General features: G+C 45.2%; 1 protein-coding gene across 1 annotated transcript in view; it reads right to left on the bottom strand.

Annotated features, from left to right (window-relative positions):
* The window catches only part of CTC1 (conserved telomere maintenance component 1), a 155,036-nt gene that overhangs the window by 111,416 nt on the left and 26,219 nt on the right, over positions 1 to 17,401 (bottom strand). Inside the window, exons 2-5 of the mRNA XM_087385705.1 lie at positions 12,141 to 13,560; positions 11,642 to 11,760; positions 11,469 to 11,543; positions 11,290 to 11,368 (exon numbers count right to left, since the gene is read on the bottom strand). Coding sequence (XP_087241831.1) covers positions 11,290 to 11,368; positions 11,469 to 11,543; positions 11,642 to 11,760; positions 12,141 to 13,560 — 1,693 coding nt within the window. The remainder of the gene's footprint in view (positions 1 to 11,289; positions 11,369 to 11,468; positions 11,544 to 11,641; positions 11,761 to 12,140; positions 13,561 to 17,401) is intronic.

The following is a 17,401-nucleotide window of genomic DNA, read 5'->3' as shown; positions in this document are numbered from 1 at the left end:
CCGAGGCTAAAAGTGTGTCGAAACCTACACGTGATGTGACAAGCACGTAGAGCACAAAAAATTGAGCGATTTTTCTTTTTTAGCACCCTCAAATTCTTTCCGAATCAAGATGTACGACTTAATCTAGGTGGAGGGGCAAAAAAGAATGAACATGATGATGTGGCAAGCCGCAAGAGGGTTCACATGCAGAGTGAAAATTGAGCCTTTTGCATGTGGAGCACTGTGCTGAAGTGGTAGCTAGGTACACATGCAGCATGCAGAGGGTGCTTGGAAAGAGGTAACTATGCCTGACAAGGGCTATGCCATGTGGCATGATGAGCTGACGCTATTGACATGGCATGCAAACTGGCCTAGATGACGCGACAATCGGGGTGACATGGCTGTGTTGAGTTGGCATGGGTGACGTGGCACCTGAGTCAACGTGTGATGACGTGTCAGCTAAGGTGGACAGATAAGACGATCACGTGGCACTGCCACGTGTTGTGCTGATGTGACAAGATTAGGTTGTCACATGTAAATGAGAGGGAGGCGATGACGAGGCAAATCTTGGCATATCAGTTTGCGACGTGGTAGCTATTAGACCAACCTTTGTGTGTGGTAAACATGAGGGGTGAGATGGACAGAATCTACAAAATGCTATCAGAATCTAAAAGATTCTATCACCTGTGTGTCAAGGTGTTGCGGGTTCTCTGTGTTACTAGAGTTGGCTTGCTGGCCGGTTGATTGCCATGTGCACAAGTCACGGTAGTGATTGTCCGTCCGCTTTGTGCGTTGGTAGTCGCTTGATTGTTGAGGAGCTGGTTCGTTGTAGTCCACCTGGTATTGCTTGCTTTGGCTTGCTTTGGCATCGCCTGGGACCGTAGATTGTTGTAGATGTGCTGCGGCTGGAGGAGCCACTTGTAGTCATTGCACGTATCTGTGTCATGTTTGAGCTTCATTGGAGAGCAAGTCGTTGAGGGCTAGTTGCTGATGAAGTCGTCGACCAGTTGTGGTTGTTGGCAGCCTTGGAGTCGACTTGCGTTAATGTAGCGTGCGTGGATGTCGTTGGGTTGTTTGGTCGTGAGCCTCTCCATCGTCTGGTCGTGCGTTGAGTAGTGAGAGTTGTAGATGTCGTAGGCGGCTTGCTTGCTGTGTGGAAGTCGATAGACTGCTTGGTGTAGGTGCCGCTATTCGGTTCCCCATGGGATGCTTTAGTGTTTCGTTGATAGGGGTGCTTGAGATGTATTTTGCTTTGATGCAATCTTGTTGATTGGTGGTCGCAGCCCGCTTGAGAGTCGCTTAGGTTGAGTGCCTTGTTGCCTATTGTCTAGCATGTGGCGGAGCTGCTTGTGTGAGTTCTTCTTGAGTCGAGTCACCCCCTTGTATACCTGCCAGTCATTGTAGCGTAGCCGTGTGGGTCAAAGTATGACTCTCTCAAAGGCTTTTTGAGACTATAGGTCTCACTCTCTCCCTAAGGAAGCCTCTCTCACTCTCAAACTAGAGGGCTACACTCCCATCATGTTATGCTCTAGCCGAGATAACATGACCTCGGAAAGATCGGTGGGCATTTTCTCTTAGATGATCGACTTTTGTAATATTTTATGTGCGTAGATAAAATGGTCAAGGGAAGTAAATGCCAAGGTCCTAGGTGAGGGTGTATTGGCATCGACTAGGTGGTTATGAGTGCTAAGGCCTAGGTGCACCTAAATGTGTAATAATGCCAAGGGGCAAATGTTTTAATTGTGCCCCAAGAGAGAGGTAAATGGTGTACCAAGTTAAAGGTCTAAAATGATAACATGTGGCAGAGGGAACCATCAAGGGCACTGAGGGCTTGTGGATAGGCATGATGGAATAAAAGTTACGTATCTTTGTGTACATGTGATTCACAAGAATGGCTGGGTGGAAAAATGCGATGCTAACGCCTGTGAATTGTATCCGTGAATCGACAGAAAGGCTGAAAGATTAGTTAGTGTTCGTTTCATTTGGTATCAGAGCTTCAGGCTGGACGAGGGGACTCATACGAGTTACGTATCAAGAAGGCGAACGACGTGTGTGTTCGGTGGCTCTGTTCATGAGGCTGAGCGTTGATGGAGCGGGTACAGTTGCAGACTTGAAGCGCAGGGTGGCACGGACAGCCATCGAAAAACCAGAGCGCAGGCACGGGATGCGTGACTATTCGTGGGCTTAACGGAGTGGTCTGACCGGCGCTGGCCTACGCAAATAGCTTGGAATTAAAAGAGCCGTTGATGGAAAGGGAACGTTCATCGAAGAGATTGGCAATTCACAATTGGTGAAGTTTTACCACCACAGGACTTGCGTGATATCGCCGAGTATCCTATTCGACTCCAATGGTGAAAGGGCATGCTGAGACAAAGCACGGGACTGCTGTGTGTCCCTGGTGAAGGAAGAATCCCATACTATTGAATGAAGTCACCCACGACAAAATTGGGAGACCAAAGCTTGGTGAGGCGATGTCAAAATTAAGGAGATGCCGCGCGATGGATGCATTTGCCACAAAGGAAAGGAATTTTAAAATTAAAAAAAGAGAAAGTCGTACTAGATGCAAATAGCGCTACACGCAAGGCCTAAATATGACATATGCTTAAGCGCCCACCGTTCATGGATGATGTAGCGTCAAGCTATGCAGAAAAGGTTGACTTCTGTGGTACAAGAATAATCCCGACAGTTCACATATAGATTTGGGAAGGAATTGTCAACGCAGCAACATTTACATTGAGGAGTAGACGACTACTTCGAAGGAAAGTGGGATATCTGCGCTACGTGAAGACTCCAGGGGGCATTTTATTTTTTCTATACAAATTTTTAAATTTCGGTTTGCAGTCTATTATTCCTATACAGCAAAGGGGAATTTGAAGTGGAAAAAAAAAATCTATTTTCCCTTTTGAAAGAATGGAGACAGAGGGACAAGATTCCAAGGTAAATCCTGGTGAATCTAGAGCGCGATCTACGCAAGAAATGTCCCATCACACAACACCTACTCTGGTGGGTAGGATTTCTGTATTAGAAGATGCCTTACAGCAGATCATGAACCAGCAGCTTCAAGTGAACGCTGGTCAAAATGAAATTAGAGAGATGGTGCAAGCCTTGTCGGCTAGACCATCTAGAAATGAAAAGGGCAAAGCTCCAGCAGAGCCAGAGCCCAGTATACACTCGTCGGAACGTGCGAAGGTCAAGATACCTAATATTGTCAACTATAGACCGGAGAAGTACGCTGGTCGGATGACCAAGCGCAGTTCTGATGTGATCGAGGTTTGGTTACACAAGTGGGAAGAAGCCTTCGCCATTTGTGAAATCAGATCTGATCTAAAGAAAATCCGCGAGACCACTCACCTGTTTATTGAGGCAGCCGATAGATGGTGGATAAAGCAACAAAAAGATCAAGTTGCCCCTACCACCTGGGAAGGGTTTAAAGCTGAATTTAAGAAACACTTTCTTCCACCTGACGAAGAGTCCCAAGCTTAGGATGCTTATAGAAACCTTCGCCAGAGGAATTTGTCGGTGGCATAGTACACTGACAAGTCAGGGAATGTGTTATGAAAATAACAGACCCTCTCCCTATGTCGGTTCAGTTAAAAGACTATATCTATGGACTGAACGACAAGATTAAAATGGAAGTTCGGGCTAAATATGTGACTACATTAGATGAATCTATTGCAGTAGCCCTGAACTATGAGGATGCCAGAGGCAGACCTAGTGGGTTTGTGCAGGCAGGGACTCAGCATGAGTACCCGAGAAAAGGGGGATTTTAGAGGAAATGGACTTCAAAGACAAGTGTCTCGCAGCCAAGTGGCCAAACCAAGCAGGTGAAGCCGGTTGAGGGACAAACAAAGACAAGTACCGGGGTGAAAAGAAAAGTAACTCCAATGGCAGCCCGGGCTTGGTCAAAGTCCTCGTTGACCCTTGAGCAAAAAGAAAAAGCTAGAAAAGAAGGATTGTGCTTCGGCTGCCTTCAGCGACATCAGTGGAAAGATTGTCCACTAAATAAAGACCGTCGCACGGCCAACATGATAATATCTGAATGCAACGCGGAAATGCAGGAGAGTCCCAATGCGGAACATATGCAGATGCAATTGGCGGAACCTTCTCAGAGGTTAGTATCTGTGTTGTTAAGTGTGTCTATTACTAAGTTAGTGAGCGGTGCACCTGATAACATCCTTTCAAAGCCCGCAGCAACGGGGTATACGGTTTTCGATGAGCCCGAGTTGATTAAAATGAAAGGGCAAGTAGCCAATCATGATGTGATTGTGTTGTTTGACTCAGCGTCAACGCACAATGTAATTAACTCGAAGCTTATTAAGAGGCTCAAGTTGAAAACTAGTCCGTCTGACTATGCTTATACAGTCAGGATGGCGGACGGAAGTTCAACTGAAGTATGGGAGCAGAGGATTACCCAGTTGGAACTTCGAATTCAAGACTATGCTGAGAAGCTAGACTTTGAGTTGACCAGGCTTGCTCACGCAGATATAGCCCTAGGCATGGCTTGGCATTTTTGGAAAAAGCCAGCCATTGATTGGAAAAAGCATATTTACCAGTTCAAGATGAACGGGGTAGAATATGTTTTGCGAGGTGAGAAGGATTTACCTCGAGGACCATTGATTTCAGCCATGGAAATTTGGAAGACTCCAAAAGAGTTTCTGTGTCTGTGTATAGCATCGGTAGAGCCGATTGATGATGCATCGACTAGCACTGAGGCTACCCAAGATGGGGAATGGCCGAGTTGGCTAAAGAGATATCGGAGAAGTTCTCTGATTGTTTTAGGGATGAGTTACCTTATGGGTTACCTCCAGAGCGGAATGTTCAACATAAAATTGAGCTTATCCCAGCGGCAGAACCTGTAAATAGACCTCCCTATAGATTAAGCTTTACAGAAGAAGCTGAGGTGCGAAGACAACTAGAAGAATACCTCAAGCTGGGCAAATTCAACCCAGTTTTTCACCTTTTGCTTCGCCAGTGATATTAAAGAAGAAAAAATATGATACTTTTCGCCTCTGTATAGATTAGAGAGCATTGAATAATATCACTACTAAGCACAGGTATCCGATGGCTCGGATCGATGATTTGCTAGATGCATTGCATGGGGCCGTAATTTTCAGTAAGATAGATCTTAAGTGTGGCTACCATCAGATCCGTATTAGAGCCGAGGATGTGCATAAAACCGCTTTTAGAAGCACATTATGAGTTTTTGGTAATGCCCTTTGGACTTACCAATGCTCCAGCTACATTCGTCATGCTTATGAGCGATTTACTACGTCCGTATATCGGAAAGTTTGTAGTACATTTTATTGACGATATTCTGGTATTCAGTAAAAGTACTGAGCATCACGAACACTTAAGAATAGTGTTCAGTACTTTGACGAAAGCCAGTCTTTATGTAAATAAGAAGAAAACTGTACTGTGTAAAATTAGGCTTGAATATTTAGGATTCATAATTACTCCAGAGGGGGTAGAAATGGATCCAAAGAAAGTGGCTGCGATACTCACTTGGCCAATCCCTCAAAGTCTGACCACTTTGCGATCATTCTTGGGATTTGTCCAATTTTATCGAAGGCATATCAAAGGATATTCCGAAATAGTATCGCCATTGACTGATCTAACCTCAGATAAAGTATCTTTTATATGGGGACAGAATCAACAAGAAAGTTTTAACACCATAAAACAAGCTGTGGTCGCAGGACCGGTGTTAAAAATAGTTGATCCCCAGAAACCGTTGTTCCTGGAAACCGATGCAAGTGGCATTGCGGTAGGAGCAGTTCTCCTCCAAGAGGGAAGGCCAGTAGCCTTTGAAAGCAAGAAGCTTTCTCCCTCTAAAAGGAATTGGCCAACTCATAAATTAGAGTTGTATGCTATTGTCCATGCTTTGAAAACATGGAGACATTATTTGTATGGATCAGAGTTTTATGTGGATGTTGATCATGATACTCTGAAATATTTTTTGTAAACAACCTGACTTGAGAGGCCGCCAAGCTAGGTGGGCAGAACTCATGCAGGAGTTTAATTTGACGATTCTGATAGAGATAGACCATGCCATGCAACCAACACTGTGGGTATCTTCCGATTGCGCACTTGCATTGTTCCTCGGTCCAAGATTCTTGTTGGTTTGCGTCTTGCATTATCCTCTATCTCCTGAAACAAAACCACACCTTCGATTAGTGAGTCACCAGTATGCAAAAATTTCTTTAAACGAGAAACATGAAACATTGGGTGCTCCTTATACCCCGGTGGTAATTCTAATTTATAGGCTACCTTGCCTATTCTTTTTAGAATTAACCATGGCCCACAATATCGAGGTGATAACTTAGCACACTTCCTCTTTGACTTGTTTTGCATAGTTTGGATTCATTCTGTATCTTCCTTGTATCACTAGGACAACATCTTGCTTTAAGTTGATCCTGTGTTCATAGAAATTAGGGTCTACTCCCTTCATATCAGTATAATGCCAAGCAAAGATTCCTTATACTTTGTCAATAGGTCTTTTAAAGCCATTTTGAAAGGCAGAGGGAGACCTATACTTACCAAACTGTCTTAGGGTTCTGGGGGTCTCCAAGGTTCATCTCCTCCAAGTCATCCTATCACAAGACAAGTCTTCTATACCAGTATATTTGAGTCACTTGCAACACAAGAAACCTTTTCTACATCAACATCTGTTACTATAATGTCCTCAATACCTGTGAGCATGCCACTATGATACTCTTGATTACTACTATAGCTTCTTATCAATTTGGATCCCATTTGTGTTATAGTCTTTTTCTTCTGATAATATTCCGTTGTGTCTTCCATGACATTGAAGGAACTCGGTGGTTGTTTGAAAATAGTATACTGTTTTCCCTTGTGTTTTTGCAGCAAGGCCTTGGGCCTATATGTTATGCTCTAGCCGAGATAGCATGACCTCGGAAAGATCGGTGGGCATTTTCTCTTAGATGACCGACTTTTGTAATATTTTATGTGCGTAAATAAAATGGTCAAGGGAAGTAAATGCCAAGGTCCTAGGTGAGGGTGTATTGACATCGACTAGGTGGTTCTGAGTACTAAGGCCTAGGTGCACCTAAATGTGTAATAATGCCAAGGGGCAAATGTTTTAATTGTGCCCCAAGAGAGGGGTAAATGGTGTACCAAGTTAAAGGTCTAAAATGATGACATGTGGCAGAGGGAACCATCTAGGGAACTGAGGGCTTGTGGATAGGCATGATGGAATAAAAGTTACGTATCTTTGTGTACATGTGATTCACAAGAATGGCTGGGTAGAAAAATGCGATGCTAACGCCTGTGAATTATATCGGTGAATCGACAGAAAGGCTGAGAGATTAGTTAGTGTTCGTTTCACATCACAAGGTAAGATTCTCAAGAAATGGACATTGCAATCACTCTCTCACAACATAAATCTCTCCCAACAAACTCTCTCTCAATAGAAACTAGATAGATCTTTCGCACACGAAAGAAAAGAACGGAATGAACAACTCTCACACTCTATAGATGTGTTTCAAGAAATTCAAGAATCTCTCTTATCCGATATGACGGAAATAAACGGTATTTCTCTCACCAACGGCATGGAAGAAATGAACACTCGATCATTCAATCTCGATCTCTCACACAAGGATCTCAATGCTTCAGCGGAAGACAAGGATGCTCTAATACCATGAGCAAATATGGAGAGGGAGAGAAGAAGAGTGGAGATGAGGAGAGAGGGCACAGCTAGAGAGCAAACCACAAATGACTAACTGTAGACTAGTATTAGTTGAAAAGAATGAATATATATAAACCCCTTTAGAATTAAGGTTAGGGTTTCCAACCCTTGTTCCCTTTAGCACTCTTTTGTATTAGTGCTATACACATATGATCACATGATGCTAAGATGAATCCTCAACACACTTTACAAGGGCCACAGTACATATGGGAGAGTTTAGTATTATTTTTCCCTTTCAATGAGCCATAATAAGATTTGTGAAGCTTGAGGAATACACAATCTCCCTCCTCAAAGAAGAACTCCTTGCAGTCCTTCATGCGGTCTTGATCTTTGGCCATGTCGTCTTTGTATTGGTGTAATAGAGCATTCATGTGGACCAAGTTATTACTCTTGTTGGTTAGTGAATGCTTTGCTAGCAACTATAGATGAAACATGTACTAGCTTGCGACTTTCATAAGCTATCACCCATGCTCTTGTTTAATCCAGCTTCTATGGTAAATGGCTGAGAAAAATCTCTGCACACAAGAATAGGAGCTACTGTCAAGTCATCCTTCAAGTCTTGGAAACTCTTTTCTGTAATTTCTGTCCAAAAAGAAGCCTCTTTTCCTTAACTGAGTGCTATTTTTAGGATGTGGCCATTCTCTTACACAATTGACCTTATTGAGGTCCACTGTGATTCCACTATTGCTGACAATGTGACCAAGCTACTCCACATCACTTGCCATCAATGAGCATTTGCTTGTCTTAGAAAATAGTCGGTGCATCCTTAATACTTGTAAAATCTGCTTGACATGCAACAAGTGCTCCTCTTTGGATTTGCTGTATATAACTATATCATCAAAGAAGACTATTTATAGAGGTGGGATCATATTCATTAGAGCTTGGAACGCTGCCGGAGCATTTGTGAGGCCACAGGGCATCACCTTGAAGTGATATACCCCACATTCAGTCTTGAAGGCTGCCTTTGGGTCACCCTTGTGTAAGATCTTAGTAGGCAAGAGGTTCGGGAAGATCATTATCCAGCTTTCTTAATTGAAACGGTTCATGATGGAGTCTATGAAGAAAGAGAAATCCGAGGCGGCCATTATAAAATTCAACGGACATAACTTCTCCAGTTGGCAATTGTCGACCAAGTTGTGGTTCATGCACAAGAACCTCTGGAGTACGGTATCAGGGATGGAGAAGAAACCCAAGAGTAGTGGTCACGAGGCAGAAAAGATCCCTGTGTGGGAACAAAAAATGAGCAAGCGCTTAGTATGATGGGTCAAGCCCTCGGAGCAGATTTCTTTCATCATTTGGATACTACAAAGACTGCAGCTGAGAACTGGGCTACTCTGGAAACATTGTTTGGTGTACGTATGAAACATTTGAAAGCTTTGCTAAAGCGAGAACTTTTTGATTTAAAGATGGAGTAAACAGAGAGCTTGGGGATTTTTCTGAATCGCATGCAGTCCCTGTTGAAGTAAATCAACGATGTTGGGTCCAGGGTGGAAAACGAAGATAAAAAGGCTATCCTCCTAAAGAGTCTCCCTCCAAAGCATCATGATACTGTGAAGATACTGCGTCTAGATGATGATGCAGATTATATGGATTGTGTGGCCATGCTGTTAAGTGAGGAGAAGCGTGAAGACTCATTAGTCTCACCTGGTGAACATGCCTATGCTGTGAAAGATAAGAGGAAGGAAGAACAAACTTGTAACTACTGCGGTAAGCCAGGTCATTTTGAACAACAATGTTTCAAAAAGCAAAAGGACGAAAAAACACAAAAGGCAAAAACAAGGTGTGTGTTGCAGGTGAGACTTCATCAGCAGCAGAGGTAGCGGGTTTGATATCTGATGACACTGTTGAAGACGACTGGGCTTTCTAGAATTGTGAACATATTATGGAATTGCCTTTATCGTGATTCTCTTGCAAAATGATGCATTTTGTTGTTTTGTAGGCATCCAAACCATCCACCTCGACCAAGCACATACCCTAATCCAAGTAAGCATTCATCTCAACTCTCTCACGGTGGTTGTTTTTGTGTTTATTATTTGTAGGTTAGTGTTTATAATAAACTGTTTCCGCTCCTTCCTTATCCACCTAGTCGACCTCTCTCTGTACATTGTGTAGGTAGATCGTCCATATGTCCGCACTCTTATGTGCTAGTGGTTGATTGGAACCTAGGATCTCCAAACTGAAGGAGCGAGGGAGAGAGGGCTTGAACAGGCGCTACGACTGTGTAGAAGACACTTGGGTGTCTTACTTCCTTCATAGAAATTAATGGAAGGAATGACACCACTGGGGCACCTATAGGCCATCCCAGCAAACCATGAGGACCGCCAAAGGGACACACTGGCGGCAGACAGGGTTGACTATTCTGCTTGGCACTTGCGTCTTTTTTTTTAATTTAGCTCATCAATCTATCCACATGCTTAGGTTGCAAAAAGCAAGAATGGATGTCTGAGAAAAACCCTCCCAATCAAGGGGTACTCAGATACGACCGAAAAAAAGTAGCTCTCAAATTGGTTCAAGCATGGAAATAAGGGATCTGTGTTCCCTACCTTATAGATACCCTCCATCCGTCTTCACAGGCTTCTCATCCCAAACGCTCAGCTTCTGCATGTTTGGCTTGGCAAGAATCCTGCTCTAGCTGTAGCTAGACCATGTTGGTGAACAGACAACCTGTTCGGATTGCATAGACTGCATCATTGCCATCATGTTTTCTGGCGTTAAGGGCACATCTGAATGGCCTCTAACAGGTGAGGGGTAACGATGTCTTTATGAGGGGACTCCACCTTTTCTTTGCCAGAGCTGTACATTGTGTAGGTAGATCGTCCATATGTCCTCACTCTCATGTGCTAGTGGTTGATTGGAACCTAGGATCTCCAAACTGAAGGAGCGAGGGAGAGAGGGCTTGAAGAGGTGCTACGACTGTGTAGAAGACACTTGGGTGTCTTACTTCCTTCATAGAAATTAATGGAAGGAATGACACCGCTGGGGCACCTATAGGCCATCCCAGCAAACCATGAGGACCGCCAAAGGGACACACTCGCGGCAGACAGGGTTGACCACCCTCAGGCCCTCATGTAGGTCAGCCTGCTCAGTGGGGGTTGGCCAGTTTCAGCCGTGCAACCTCCATCCACACACTCTCTCCCTTGCTTCATAAGCCTTCCCAGCAGCACATCAAATGAGCCTACATGCAACTGAGAGAGTCACATGAGCAGAAGGTAAGGTATCTTCATCATCAAGCACTTCTGTTTATCAGCTTGTATACGCAAACTCTCCCTGTGAGGAGAGAGCAGCAGGACCAAACGCCATGTCTCTCCAAGTTTATGTGGTCTATCAGTAGCATAATCTGTATAAAAAGCAATATCTTCAAGCCTCCAATAACCGACTCGGAACGTTTTGAATACATCACAGATGCTTCTGAACCTGAGATGCAAATTTGACAAGAACAACATACAAACCAATATGCACAAAACATAAGAAAACCAGTGAATTAATACAGTTCTGTAACAAAGGCCTCACAGCAATAGCAATAAATATTTTTTCCAATAAAAAGGCATGCCTTCGTCTTTGAGAGTTTGCAATGATGTCTTCATGTAGATAACCTAATTGAAAAGTACCTTTATGGATCCAAGGATCTCCTTGTCACTGTAGAAACCTCTAAATTTCTGCTTAAAGCTTGCAACAATCTGAAAAGCCCTGTACCCGTGTCTTAAGAGTTTGTCAGGAATACGAATTAACTTTGCAGGCATGTTCAGCAGAGAGAGGACGATGAAGATAAGCATAGACTATGCAATACCAGAAGGCTGATAAAAAGGGCAGAGACTGGATGCAACGGCTCAAACAACTTTGTACCTCCCATTGTCCTGCAGACCTGAACCAGAAAGGCACTCCGCATGTGTGTGTGAGGTTTTATTTACCTTATCGTGGAACAAGTTATTATTTGCACTCTTGCGAATGGAGCAGTCTTACAAGGTCTTGAGTGGAGAAAAACAAATAACCACCACATGAGAAATCGAGCAGGCAGCCAACAACAGAGCTTGGTCGAATACGCTTGTTACTTTGACGAAATGAACATGAATTGCCGCCACCTGTGCGATAGAAATAGGATTCAGTGTCCATGTAGGACTATGGTAATTAGATTTGCATTTTGCAGAGCTTCATATTACAGGACTAGTTTCCGTTCAGAATTGATTAATCAGGTATAATCAATCGTCCTTGCCCATCGAGTAAATATGAAAATGTGTTATAGTTAACCGGCGAACTCAGTTACCGATACCATGCATTGCATAAATTTTCGAAGAAAAGGTTGTTCTTTGACGTTTTGAACTTGATGTTAGTCTGAGACGATGAATCCTCCGTCTCGTGGCATCTTCAGTACGGCTGGAAATTTAAAATATCCGTATGCGAGGGATGTGAAAGAAACGGCAGTGACAGTATGTACAATTTCCAATCTTCAAATCGCCCTTACCGTTGCTCCTACCCGAAGGCCATGCAATTGTGACAGTGGTTGATGTGTCAACAAAAGGCAGACACGGCCGTCAAGCTCCAATAGTCTGCCTCTCACAAACATGTCGGTCACGACCCCGATGTAAGAACCTACTTTCCTACCATTGGCCTCGCAATCTCCATTCGTGCACAGGCATTTCTGCTGCCCGTCATTTTGATTCATCGTAGGTCCTACAAGAGATCCGCCAGTCGCTGCATCCAGTACGCTTGTATCACTTTTCCGTGAATTGTGCAGCAACGAAGTGACGCACGTCCTCGTTGCCGCATAGACATGATACTGCTTCCTCCCTGCCCCCGCTATGAGAACCTTCCTCCGCAAACCCGTAACTAGAACACATTGCCCCCAAGAACTAGACAAAATCGGGCGCCACGCAGCTAGAGAACCAGAGAAGTAGATGTTGGTCACCTGCCTTGAAGGCTTCCCATCTTTTGGTCCTACATTGACGGTAGGTGGTGCGAGCGTCCCCTCCAGTTCAGGTGGTAAGCAGCCAGGATTATGCTCGCAATTTGACAACCCCAAAAAGAACCCTTGCATGCTTTCGTGCTGCCTTCTCGCATAAGCTTCTTGTAACTGTGCATTTTGCGCCCCATCTTCGTTTAACGATTTGCTAGTCGAGTTTCTTTCTGGCAAATTTCCGGACCTATCGGCAGGTGTCAAACTTGTCCTCGACTCGCCGTAAGGTATTGCGAAGGACGGGCTAATTAAGTGTACGCATCCTGCAAGGGCGAGCCGCGGGCGCCCTAGCTTGAGTTTCGAAGGGGGAGTTTCCAGGACGACATTGCGAACGCTGGCGCGACCGGGGCTCAGATAAATGGAAACACCAAACTCCTCTAAAACCTCGAACTCACGGATTTCCAACGACGCTCCTCCGTCTCTTGCGGGAATGTAATTCCATGACACTAACTGCACCAGCCGGCCAAGGACCTGAGGATCGAGATTTTGCACAATGCAGCAAACGGTCGCAGAGTTGTCCACAAAAGCGAGGCAGTCGCACTTGGATGCACAGGCAGAAACATGCCCGCTGGTATTCCATAATTGAAGCCTGCCGACCAATCGGACTGATTCTGCGAAGTGCGAAGCCAATGGCAACAAATTGGCCTCACGTCCGGCAGATGGAGAACCATCTATGGGGCGGAAGGAGGACACGTCCTGAGACTTTTCTGCGGAGGGGATCTCTGACGATCGTTTGCGCTTGTTCGAGGGGGCGCAGTGGTGGGAAGAGAGCGCAGAGCGGCAGCGGAGAAGCTCTTGAAGGGAGATGATCGTCATGTCTGTGGAGAGAAGTTGGGCGATGAGGAGGAAATTATAAAGGATGAGAATTTCATCAGAAGAAAGAAGAAAATGCAGAAGAAGCTTCCCATACACGCTCGTCTCCCGCCAACTTCAAATGCCAAATATGGGATCCCCCCCATAGAACCACGGGTGGGTGTGAAAAAAAACTAGAGTGCTTGTCCAGCAGGGCTCTTGATGAATGCTTCTCTCTTTTGCTATCTTGTTGAGGTTCACATGAGTCACGTTGTCAGAAATGTTGCAGAAGATTGATGTTCTATTGTCATTCCACTTCGAGCGAACGACGAGGAGATGTATTTCAGAAATGTATAAATAATAAATCTAAACGAAATTGAGCCAGAAGCATGCAAGTGTGACAGGAAAAATCCAAACCCAAAGTTGCATTGCATGTATGACAAAAGTTCCAAGACCATTTGCAACTTCATTGGATCCCTTTTTTCGAAGGCACAAATGTTTAATTTTTGGGTCAAATTATGTTCCTACGCTTTAGGAAATAGTACTTCCGCGCTCTGGCCGGATGGCCCTCGAGCGTGTTGTAACCTAATGGACCTACTGTGTTGTGGCTCCTTATGTAGTACTGCTCTAAAGTTCGTGCTTTGTCTACGGTGTCTGTTGTTTCCAAAACTTTGATTTCGAAATTTTCTTCAAAGGGCTTGTAACGTTGCAAGTCCTCTTTCATTTTCGCCGGTGGTTTTTTATTGTGCTGTTTGATCCTCTGCGGCAGGTCCGTCGTGCTCCCTATGTACTTTCTGTTGTTGGACTTGCACGTGATGCAGTAGACGACGAGGCTCGCGCGATTCCCTTGCGCGGGCGCTTCAGTGGAGGCTCCTCCTTCATCTCGAGGCTCGCGTCTTTCAATGTCGTACCTGCGTAAACATTGACAATTACGTTAGTCATCGACGTTTTCGGTCTTTTTTTTTCATTTGACGTCCATAATAGAATGCATTTATTTACTTGCCCTGGTTTTTCTCTGTTGCCGTGAAAGGATCGTTTCCAATCCCGAAACGCTCCTCGTATAAGTCCCTGTCGAAAATATATGTTAGCTTCTCCATTGTCGTCACCGGGTGCGTCGCGTCGTGCGTCCCTCCAAATTGTTCCATGAATTGTTCGAGTATAGCCGTTGCTTGATCGCGCGTCGTGTCCCTCAGCAACTCCAAGGATACGTTGTACCCGTAATGCAGCAGCTCGCACGCATACGCTGTGATCCCTTTCGTCTTCGTGTCTAGTAGCTTCTGCCCCTCCAAACTTTCCATCATCCTATCGGTCTCATCGAACTCAATGTCAAGCTCGACAAGGATCTCTTTGAGGAGTCCTGCAGGAGAAGTGCAATCGATGATGAGTTTTGTTGTTCTTGCAACTCGTTAATTCTTTTTCTCAATTGTTGTGTTTTTTTTAAATTTTCGGAAGCATTACGCACCATTTGCGAATCTCAAGCCTCCCGGCTCTCTTTTAGCTGGCAAACGCCTATTGCAGTTGTCAATGAAGTCGCGTAGTTCTGCATACGTGTTGAAGCCGTTGATGTAAGCTCTCGGACGTTCTCCTGCATTGTTTGCTAGCCGGAATTGCTTTGTGGTTAGGAAGAACCTCCTCTTTGCTGGTGGAGGTTTTGTTGCCTTCGCGTTGCTTTTGTATAGCGCAAATAGCTGCTTGCAGGCACGACTTATTACACCGTCTTTTCAAATGAGCCGTCTTTTTAAATCTTCAAGAAAAAAAGATTCTCACGCTGGTGGAATTTACCTTGTCTGCGTCCATGTCTTATGCTGCAATGTCCCGAGCTTTATGATTCTCTGCACCTGTTCTCGACAACAGACAAGATATTAAAACCATTTTCCTTGCACGCATGTTTGACGCAACATATTCATGACTTGCCTCTGCCTTTTTCAATCTCTGGTAGTGAATACCTTTATGCGCGTGGTTGTGTTGTCGGCTGTGAGAACTCTCGTGGAATTGGTCTGAATATGTCTGGATGTGGGCAATGTAGTATGCGCAGCCTCGTTCTCTCAGTCACTCTGGACAACATCACGTATGCTAGGCCAGGGGCAAACACTCCTCGGAATATGAGCAGCGCTTTGTTGGATATGGTTGCGCCTTGGGATTTGTGTCCCGTGATAGCGTATGCTAGGGTCAGTGGAAATGTGGACTTGTGGAACCATTTTCCATTTATTGCCTTTCGCTGATGCTTCGAGCGTCGTAATGTGAGCACGGCCGCTGTTGTGTCCACGACGACAGTGATACCGTTGATTTCCCCCCTGCTAGTTGCATTGATGCTCTTGATTTTGCACATTGCTCCATTTGCGGCACCTATTGCGAGGTCGATGTTTTCCGTTATCATTGCCTTCGCCCCCACGCAAATTTTTCCTATCTCGTTGAAGCTTTTGTCCTCCAACCATTCTTTGAGAGCTGGTTCGCTTGCGGCGTTACTGTGTATTTGAACATGCACAATCGTCTCGGGAGTGTTGAATTTCTCCACAAGCTCATCGTTGAAGGTAGCGACATCGACTCTGTGTGTGCAAATGATGGTTGTTTCGGCATCGATGAAGTGGCATGCACCTTCCTTGTCAACAATGCACTGTCCCAAACAGTCGGAAATCTCGTCAGTTGTGGGCGTCCTGAGTCTTATGGTATGCAAGAATGCCAGGAACGGCATGTCTCGTGCATGTCGCACCGAGAATTGCATGTGGTACATTTTCGCTGCAGGCCAGTGCGCGAAGGACGTGATGTGGCACGGCTCGCAGAGATCCTCGCGGTGTTTGCAGACTGGCGGTAATTGTGCCAGGTCTCCAAAAATTATCAGCATTTTGTGTTTGAATGGCTCATGCAATGTGCCATTCGTGACATTGACGATTTGTCTTACCACGAGATCGAAAGTCATCCTTGTTAGCATGGACATCTCGTCAATTATGATCGCGTTGGCTTCCTTGATTGCGAGGTGTCGTTCATCCGTCTCATGGATGTTCAGTGGGTATTGACTGCTGCGCACAGGGATCTTGAATTGGTAGTGTACAGTGGTTGCAATCCCGCTCAGCCGCGTCGCAGCCGCCCCTGTTGATGCACAGAGTATTGCCGTTTTGTTTTGCGCTACCAGATGCGAAACATAGTATCGTATCAAGAAGCTTTTGCCGCTACCTGGTGTTCCACAGACAACGTGTAGCCCCGAGCTTGTTGAAGCCAAGCTTTCGAAGACTCTTTGTTGTTCTACTGTCAATGCGGCATTGGCGACGGTGCGAAACTCGGCCATTTTTTGCAACATCCTCGCGCGTGTTGGCCCTTCGACGGTTTGCTGGTCGATGTTAGGCGCTTCCATCGGGCAGTCTCGGATGATCGCAACCTTTTGCAATATCATATTGATCAACTGGTCCGTGTGGTCAGTCGCTAGCAAGTTCCTTTGCGTGTATTCGGTCACATACATCTCGAGGTCCTCGTTGCTCAATATGAGGCCGCGCATTTGGCATTCGACAAAGTAGGATCCAGCTGTGTTGGCAGGTGATATGAGCTCCGTTTCATTCCTGAAGCTGAGTTTTCGCAAGAGCACGTTGTAAAAGTACCCCTCTGGTTGATGTCCAGGGTGGTAGTCAGTGAATCTGACTACTCGCTCACATTTTGCGATCCTGTTGCCGAAGAGGTCAAGACCGACCGTTCCACGTTGCGTTTCCTTGGGCTTTCGTATCACATATTGCCTATGGTAATCGTAGAACGTGCTCTCCTCGATGATGCTCGGTCTCCCGCAGTATATGTCGATCGGGTGCAGGGTGACGTTGTTGTTTCGCGAGACGATGCGTTGTCTTAGAGATGGTGGCGAGGAGTCGACATAGTGAACGGTCTCGCTCCTTGTGATTATTGGTATCTGCATGCAGTTTAGCGCGGCCTCTGTTGGAGAGGTTGGTTTTGATAGGAGGCTCGCGGCGATGAGTTTCAGCTTTACTTCGTCGAGA

Source organism: Dipteris shenzhenensis, chromosome 15 (genome assembly GCF_047967505.1).
Source record: "Dipteris shenzhenensis isolate YYH24624 ecotype China chromosome 15, Dip_SZ_1.0, whole genome shotgun sequence".
In the NCBI taxonomy this organism is placed as follows: domain Eukaryota; kingdom Viridiplantae; phylum Streptophyta; class Polypodiopsida; order Gleicheniales; family Dipteridaceae; genus Dipteris; species Dipteris shenzhenensis.
This window is presented reverse-complemented; position numbering and strand designations above follow the sequence as displayed.